At 42.0% G+C, this 9,109-nt stretch overlaps 1 protein-coding gene across 1 annotated transcript; it reads left to right on the top strand.

The window, feature by feature from the left end:
- The first annotated feature begins 1,278 nt into the window (after window positions 1-1,278).
- LOC107106010 (nck-associated protein 1-like) lies at window positions 1,279-4,074 on the top strand. The gene is made up of 4 exons (XM_015406089.1): window positions 1,279-1,351; window positions 2,318-2,427; window positions 2,906-2,995; window positions 4,006-4,074. Exons 1-4 carry the CDS (start codon window positions 1,279-1,281, stop codon window positions 4,072-4,074), a joined length of 342 nt encoding a protein of 113 aa, XP_015261575.1.
- The last annotated feature ends 5,035 nt before the right edge of the window (window positions 4,075-9,109 follow it).

Here is a 9,109-nt window from a genome sequence, read left to right as displayed (position 1 = left end):
AGAGGGTTACTCTGACATCAGTGTGTGATGATGTCACTTCCAGGCCACATCAGAAGTGACGTAGAAACATCGCTGCAACATTGGCTGGGCCTCCCTCCCGCTCCCGGTAAGGCCCCCCTCATCCCCCATCCCCCACTGGACCTGGCAACCCCACTTTGTACAACAAATCCACAAAATCACGGGAATTAACTTACCTTTAACGGTCCTGTTGGATGTCATCCCAGATACCTGCAAAAGGGATGTCATCCCAGATACCTGCAAAAGAAAAGTCACTAGAGCATTAATAGCGAAATTGTTAGCAATTGCACGAATAACATTAGCACAATATTGGAAAAACAAAAATCAACCTACACTCCAATGTTGGCAAAACAAAATCTGGGGAACACTTTATATATGGTAAAATTGTCTCTCACCAAAAAGATTTTCAAGCAACTTGGTTCCCAGCAGTGAACTATCTCGCAGAAGAAGAAGTGATTCCTAACAACTCTTATTACAAAGATCTGTTATATTTTTTTAAAAAAATAAAATAAAAGGGCTCTTAAGGGTTGAAAATGTTGATTATTGCACAGTGTTAATATGTGTGTTAATATGTGTTATGATTGTACTGTTGTATATATTGTTCAATATAATAAAAAAACCACTTATTTTTTAAAAAGTTCTCTCATAACAGCTAACATATTAACACTGAAACTGAGACAAACAAGAACTCTACAAGTATATTGTTGTACTAACACTCTAATTATTAACACTTAGTTTAACACAGATATGATCTCCTCCTCTTGGGTTTTTAGTTTAGTGTGGTTATCTTTCCTTTATCCATAGATGTAGTCCCTTTCCCTCATATTTTCTTTGTAGTTTTTCTAGTCTTATTAAAAAATAATAAAAATATCCCTCCGGGGATTTAACACACACACACACACACAAACACAGAATTTAGCCTTTTTCCAGAATTTCCAATTTCACTTAGGCCAAACCATACATTAATTAATGTGATCCTTCCAACTTTCTATGTGTGATAATCGCCATGGTGGGTATTCTCACAGCTATATGCATTGCTTGGATTCAGTGGTCCCTCTTGATACTGTGGTATGTAGCTAACTTCTTTGATGCTACATGTTTTTTTTTCATGGCATGGAGCTTGACAGATAAGAATTTGGATGTTTTGAATTAACAAAATTCTGTTCTGGATTCATGCTGTTACAAACACTTTGCTAATGTGCCTGTTTCTTTTCAGAAAATACTGGTCCACAGGGTGAATATAGAATCACCTGCCTTCTAATGGTCTTTGTGGCAGTCTCCTTACCAACTTTGGACAGTAATGTGATGTCTCAGTACAGCCCTGCCATTGAAGGTAACATTCAAACTAATTACATTTCTGTTGAGAAGATGTGTTTGTTTGTTTGCTTATCATGGGAGCAAGGCTGTTTAGGTTTTGTATCAATATCTGCTGGCTTTCACTTTACGGTAATGGCATTTGGGGGGGTGTTGGTGTGTGTGTATTATATCATGTCAGTTTTATATCTCTCAGTATTTGCTTTGAAAGTGGAGGTTAAAATCTCTCACTTACAGTCATATTTTACTTCTAAGCATCCTTACCAAGAATGTGCTTTGCACTTGCACATAAATCTGACTGGAGGCATTTGTAGGGACAAAATGCAAGCAGTGTTCCCTCTAAGATGAGTTAGTGTGAGCTAGCTCACAGGTTTTTAGCCTCCAGCTCACAGATTTTTGTCTTAGCTCAGGAAGGACGGCTCCAGAGCAAGCTAATTGATGCAGTAGCCAAATCACTCGCTCACAACTTTAATGCCAGTAGCTCACAAAGTAGCATTTTTGCTCACAAGGCTCTGCAGCTTAGAGGGAATATTGAATGCAAGTATTGGCAAAGATTATCAAAAAACATTCTAGCGGCCACTTGCATTATAAGCAGTTGCAATTTCCCCATATTTCTGCCCTAGATATATAGCTTCTTAGGTTTTGTATACCAGCAGCAGTATATTCTTGTGCCTAGTAGCAATCAAGCTCAAAACTAAAACTTTGAAACTGATATATTGTGAGAAGAAAGGAAACTTGGGGGGGGGGTCTGTAAAAAGGATTTTAAATTAATGCAATGTTAATACTCTTTTGCAACGGTAAAATGTGAAAGGTCTTTAGATCCTCTTTATGAAATTGAAGGTACCAAAGGGCTCCTGTAACATACCTGAAAGTTAATCCATTTCTAAACATAACCCTGCTGCTATTAAAAGATATCTTCCATTCAGCCAAAACACTCAAAGTGTGAGGGAAGGTAAAATAATAACACAAATGTGTTTTTGTTTAGATCACTGCAACAATATCCATTGCCTGGCCAAAGCTATCAACCAGATTGCTGCAGTTTTATTTACCATTCACAAGGGAAGCATTGAAGACCGTCTCAGAGAATTCTTGGCTGTATGTCCAGTTTTGATTTTGGCACAATCTGCTCCAGAAATCAGTCTCTTATTTCCACTAAGACTGTCAGCTGTGCCGTGATTAACATTTTACAGTTTTAATTTTTGTCTCAAAGCCAAATGACAGTATCATGGCTTTCTTCTACACAGCATTACAAAGCTGACTCTAAAAGATTTGACTAGCACTATAGGCGTGCATAAGTATCAGTTGCTGCTTGACTCTTGCTGACTTGCAATAATATCAGTCTGATCCGGCAACCTCCAGCACTCATCCAATAAGCTGTGCAGTTATGGTCTACCTGTTCCCTTTATTGCTGTGGAATGCTCTGCATTCAAAATCTCATAGCATTCCTAATACGAAAATGGTAGCTTGTCTTATACAAAGTGTACTTTATACTCAAAATCACTCATACCGTGGAATAAAAATAGTTTTTAAAAGCAGGCATCTTTGTTGCAGTTTGTGTGTTTGTTTATTCTAGCTGGCATCCTCTAGTCTACTGAAAATTGGTCAGGAAACAGACAAAGCCACTACATGGAACAGAAAATCTGTTTACTTACTCCTAAACATGGTAAGTTCACATCCAAATTATTGTTCTTCATACGTCTCGTCATAGCTAGCAAGGAGGTTCTTTCTGAATGACATTCTCCGTTGGGGAGACAAGTGTTATCTACAGGGGTCATTTCCTGCAGGAGTGCACAGGAGCGGAGCTCTGGCAGTAAAGAGCCCAGGGGGCGGGCAAATGCAACAAGCCCCGCCCACTGCTCCCAGCAGCCCCAGGCCACAAGGAGCAAGAAGCAGCCAGGTAAGTTATTTATTTATTTATTTATTTATACATTCGGCTTATATACCACCCTGACCCCGAAGGGTCTCTGGGCGGTTTACATACAAAGTCTAAGTCTACTTTCCCTATCTACGGCCACATAGTGCAGGGGCTGCCTACCGGCACCCAGGTGGTGGGGCTTGCTGTTCTCCGGCTTGGCTCCTACTTCTTCCGGCGGTCTTCGGGGTCGGTGCTTTCGTCCTGGCGTCTAGGGATAGGTCTTCCATTTTGCTGGCTTTCTTTGGTGGGCCCATCTAGCAAGCGGTTCGTGTCAGCACGGCTCCGGCTAACGTCCATTTTTGCTCTGCCGCGCCTGCGCCTCCACGTCACCGCGTCTTCTGCCTCTGCCGTCATCCGTTCCACCGCTCAATGTTGCACTTTGCTGGCCACCAGGGTTCGCCCCGCTGATCTCGCCGCCGCTGCCTCGTCGCTCTGCCGCCGCCCACCACACCTCGCAACGTAGGAGGGTGCCCCCTGCCACCTAGGTTGCAGAGCCTCCTCCCCCCAGCAATCCAAAACAGTCTAGTGGCACCTTTAAGGCCAAGGTTTATTCAGGTACAAGCTCTCCCTCCTCTGTGAGGACAGATCTGCGTGTGTCCCCCCCGCCCCCCAGCTAGCAATCCAAAAGAGTCCAGTGGAGCCTGAGTGGTGGGTGTTGTCTTCTGACACACTTCCGGTGATGTCAGGGGGCGTGACATATGCAGATGAGTTATGCTAATGAGTTGTGCTAATGAGCTCCTGCACCTCTTTTTCTACAGAATGACCCCTGCTCGTGTGCAATTCATCAAGTGATGGAAATATCACTGGACGTTATGGCAAAACAATGACCTGAAACTCTTATGATTTCTATTTCCCCCCTCTTCATCTCTTCACTAGTAGTTTAAAAAAAAATCTTTATGTAGTATTGAAGTGCCAGAATAGGGGTATAGTAGGATTCAAGTGGGTTTCATTCATGCATGCAAACAGTTCTTCAGGTGTTCCCACTACACAACATGAATTGCCCCTTGTAGCGACATATAGGTCAATCAGATTCTCTGAATTCCCAGCTTTCATGGGGGGGGGGTAAGGCTCTAGCCTCTTCCCTTGCAGAGATATGAGAAAAATATCTGTGCCAGGGAAGATACTAGAGACTTCCTTTAAAAAAAAAAATGCTGGCAATTCAGACAACCTGCTTAACCTATCAATATAACTGTACATAGACATACTGATATTTTAGGGCTGGTTTTTTTTAAAGGGGGGGGGCTGTGATGCCACCAATGATGACACAACCCTCCCTTGAAAATCCTGATTATTTAAGCTATGTGCAGACCCACAATTGTAAAAATGCAGAGGAAGGGTTGATGTGCAGAAGAACCGCACCCAAACCAATTCCAGTGCTTGTGGAGCAACTGGCAAAGAATTCAGAGGTAAATTGAGCATGTGGGAAAGCCCTGTGTTGCCTCAGTCTTACTTGTAAATTGTGGGGCTGTTGTACTTCATGGCCTAACTAACAAAAGACCAGAAACCCGTGAATATAATAACAAAGAATTTATAAAAATAACTTGTAAATTTTAATCAAGTGTTCCAATCTGAATAAAGAATATTATACAAAATATCTCGGGTGTCAGTCCAATATTGAAAACACCTCTAAACCCCAACAAATTTCCAATCTGAGTCAGTCCCTCTCAGTGAAACAATAAAGTCCAATGCTGATGGAGACAAGGCGATCCAGATAGGATCTGTACATAGGACAAACCAGCGAACCTCTACACAAAAGAATAAATGGACACAAATCTACACCAAAAATGCAAATATCCAGAAACCAGTGGGAGAACACTTCCATCCAGGAGATAAAGGTCACCATAGTTATAAAGTACTAAGACTGAGGCATAGCGTGGTAGTTTCAGCTCATACTTTATTCATGCATAGGAGTAGGGCTTTTTTTGTAGAAAAAGCCCAGCAGGAACTCATTAACATAATAGGCCATGCCCAACAGCAGAAACTCATTAGCATATTAGGCCTCACCCAGACAGCACAGCTCATTAGCATATTAGGCCACACCCCATCCCAAGCCGACTCTTGGACAGGCCGGGAAAGGAATGGGGAGGCATTTAAATCCTTCCAGGCCCTCCTTGGCCCCCCGCCTTGGAATCGCCAGGGGGGTCGCTCTCCAGGCCTTCCCTCTGTAGCCTCTGATCTGATGGAAATAAATCTGGAGTCTTCTGATTTTATTTACCATTTCTAAGCACACGGTGACAGGGAAGGAGAAGTCCTTACAAACTCCAGCATAGTCCAAAGTATAGTCATGCATGTCTTAAAATTCAGTTGGGTTCTCAATTTTCACTCCGGTCAGTTTTATATGTTGACTTTTTTTTTTTTAAGAAACAGAATTCACTACATTATCAAGACAGACATGTGGTCAGAGCAAAATTCATTTTTAAAAATTTCTTTCAAAAAAAGAAAAAAAGAGGGGGGGGGACTCTCAAAATCCAGCAATTAAATAGAATTTAAAAAGAAGAAAACAAGAAAAAGTATATATAAAGTAGAAACAGAAATATAACAGTGATGGCAGATCTACACCTAAGTTTCTATAAAAGGTTTCCAAAAATCTAAAAATAAGTCATATGCAATTGTCATCTATATGCTATGTGTTCAAATATTGATAAAGTTCATTTCGACAAATCTCTGAAGGTATGAATCATATTCATTAATGAAAGAATGAAAGGCTCATTTGGCATCATTGCTATATGATCTTGATGCCTATATCACTGTAATCTCAAAACCTGGCAAAGATGATCTGCATAATAAACAATAAAAGATCATCTGTGTAAAAGATATTTTGTCTGATGGCATAAGCCAGCGATTGCAGGCATAGATTAAAAATAAGAGGGAAAAGAGGACAACTCTGTCTAGTACCCCCTCTCAAGAGGGAATGTCACGGATCTGGGAAATGAATAAAAAATTCTAATCCACTTGAGAAACTGAATTTAGTCAATGCAGCAAAGGTAAAGTTCCAGTATATTTTGTCAAAAACGTTTTCAGCATCAAGTGAGAGAATGGTAGCTTGATCAGACGTCTTACTATTTTAAAGCAATCAGATCAGTGACCAGGCTAAAATTTTCGGATTACCTCGTATAAATCCTACCTGGTCTATGTGTACCAGAGATGCAACAACCTTTTGAAGTCTGTTAGCAAAAATAGCAGTTAATAGCATCTACATTCATCAAAGAAACAGGTCAAAATATGCACTCTGAATATGGTCTTTGCCAAGTTTTGGGATCACAGTGCATCATGCTCATATAGTAACAATGGCAATAAACCAGACTAAAAAAATCTCATTATACAATTAGTAAAGTTTTGGAATTAAGAAATCTGAAAAGGTTCACTAGGCAAACCATCTGGTCCTGGCGATCTGCCATTCCTCATGTTCATTATCACTATTCCCATCTTAAAACAAAAAAAGAAAAGAAAATAATGACAAAGAAACAAAAAATAAGCTACTTTGGTTTCGTTTGCCTTTGTTATCTATAGCTGGTAAAGTAAAAGAGAGCAAAATTCATTATTATATCTTATCACTTACAGATAATTAAAGTACACCAAAGTTTGTTGAGAACATGTTGAGTTGTTAGCCAGAATACAAATTAACACTGTCCCTTAGCTGTGTTGACTCTGCAGCACTAGCAGAAAACACTTATTGTGGGTCTAGTGTAAACAGATGAGTTAAGTATATGCTCACAGCTGATATCCATGGTGAAAAGAACAATTGAATCACAATTTAGAGGCCTGTGTACTTACGTAAAAAATTGTCTGAAGGAAGTCAGCTGGTATAGGTAATCTGGGCAGACATCCTCCAAAGTAAAAGGTAAAGGTGTACTGATGGATGGGTAATGGTTGGAGTCTCCTGGAAGAGCAAGTTTTTCTTCCTGTATGCAAAGCCCCCCAATATGGAAGTGCACAGAGTGGGAGAACTGGGTTTGATTCCCCACTCCTCCACTTGAACCTGCTGGATGACCTTGGGCAAGCCGTAGTTCTGCTGTTCTTGAAAAAGAGCAGTTTCTGTCAGAGCTCTCTCAGCCCCACCTACCTCACAGGGTGTCTGTTGTGGGGAGGGGAAGGGAAAGGAGATTGTAAGCCGCTCTGAGACTCCTTTGGGTAGTGAAAGGCGGGGTATAAATCCAATCTCCTCCTCCTCCTCGTCTTCTTCATCGTTTTCTTCTTCTTCAAAAGCCTATTGAAAGAGTGGCCAGAACCAAGTCAAAGTGAGGACCTCTTAAATCCAATGGTTTTCAATAGGAATGTTTAACCTGTCTGTCTCTGTGTATAAATTGGTCTACCTACCTCACCTTTCCTACAAGGTCAAGGTAGCATAGGTGATTCTGCTGTTCCCCATTTTATCCTCACAACAATCCTGTGAGGTAAATTAGGCTGAGAGAAATCGATGAGCCACCGATACCAAGTTTCAGGGCCAAGCAGAGATTTGATTTTTCTAGTCCTAATCCTAGTCCAACATTCTACCACACTGAATCTTGTGTGCACCTGTGTTTTCAGAGCTCTTAGAGCAGGGGTGTGAAACATAAGGCCCAAGGGCTGGAACCAGTCGGTCCAAACCAGCCTGTCCAGGGCTCTTAGGCAGCCAGCGAGCAACTGGTACAAGGGAGGGAGTGCTGGGAGGAGCCACTCCATTATGGCTTCAGCATGGTGGAAGAACCTCGTCTGCAGCACTCAAACATCGTGGGAGTGTCTGTCTAGTGCTGCACTCCTGCTTCTCCAGCCCGCCCATGTGGGCTTTCCTTTGCACACCCCTCCCAGCCCATGGGGCCTTGCAGTTGAGGATACACCAACTCAGAGCTTATGAGCTGCTGCCCTTTATACAGGTTATAGCTCCAGGACCTGGCATTATGTTTTAGGGCACACATGGCCCGGCCCAACAAAGTGACATTTATGTCAGATCCAGCCCTCGTATCAAATGAGTTTGACCCTTTTGTCTTAGAAGTACTTTGCTTCAGGATTCCTTTGGAAACGACTAACCAGCAGGATCTTCGACTTCACTCAAACAACTGAGGAATGTCCACAAGGGAAGTTCAGCCTATGATTCAGATTAGATTCCTCAGTGTCCCCTATCTTGTGTTTCCAAGCACCTAATGCAAAATTCTGTTTGGCTTCACAGTCTTTTCTCACTCAGGTCAGAATAACGTCTACCACAGACATATTTTCAGGTTGCAGGTTGTAATCAAGAACCATTGGACCTTGGGGGGGTGGGGGAAGAACCATTGGACCTTGCACCATTCACTGTGATTGGCTAGAACACTGCGCTGTCCCAGTTGTGGCCCTCTGTGTGAATGGCTCTTCCTCGTGGGTAGGGTTCCCACCCTCCAGGTGGTGGCTGGAGATCTCCTGGGATTACAACCGATCTCCGAGTGACAAATATCAGTCCCCCTGGAGGAAATGGCTGTTTTGGAAAGTTGACTCTATGGCATTATACCACACTGAAGTCCCTCCCTTCCTCAAACCTCACCCTCCCCAGACTCCAGCCCCCAAATCTCCCAACCTGGAGCTGGCAACCTTGCTCATGGATGGCCAGAGACAGGGAGTGTTTTGAACTAGGCCTCTGCTGTTCTACTGTTCTACAGCTTCATATGATTACTGGTCTGTACGGCTGGGGTCCATGAGCAATGTGACAAATAAATGGTAACCATATAAACTAAGCTTGTTACTCTGTCCTGTTTGGTCCTTGAATCTGTTAAACACCTTCGTTATTCTGTATGCTAATTTACTGCTCACCCTCTACCTATATCTTTCCCCCCCAAAAAAACAATTTATTAGGATATATTATTAAGTCAAATACATATATATATTCTTAGTTGTCATACATCCTTTCTTCTA

This window comes from Gekko japonicus, unplaced genomic scaffold (assembly GCF_001447785.1).
Source record: "Gekko japonicus isolate JY-2015 unplaced genomic scaffold, Gekko_japonicus_V1.1 scaffold683, whole genome shotgun sequence".
NCBI classification, from domain to species: domain Eukaryota; kingdom Metazoa; phylum Chordata; class Lepidosauria; order Squamata; family Gekkonidae; genus Gekko; species Gekko japonicus.
The sequence above is the reverse complement of the archived record's forward strand: the minus strand, read 5'-3'. Positions and strand labels throughout refer to the sequence as shown.

Coding starts and splice junctions, on each gene's coding strand:
- LOC107106010 (XM_015406089.1), top strand. CDS start 1,279: ATGGTCTTTGTGGCAGTCTCCTTACCAACTTTGGACAGTAATGTGATG. Junction 1,352..2,317: donor GTACAGCCCTGCCATTGAAG/GTAACATTCAAA, acceptor GTTTTTGTTTAG/ATCACTGCAACAATATCCAT. Junction 2,996..4,005: donor TTTACTTACTCCTAAACATG/GTAAGTTCACAT, acceptor CTTTTTCTACAG/AATGACCCCTGCTCGTGTGC.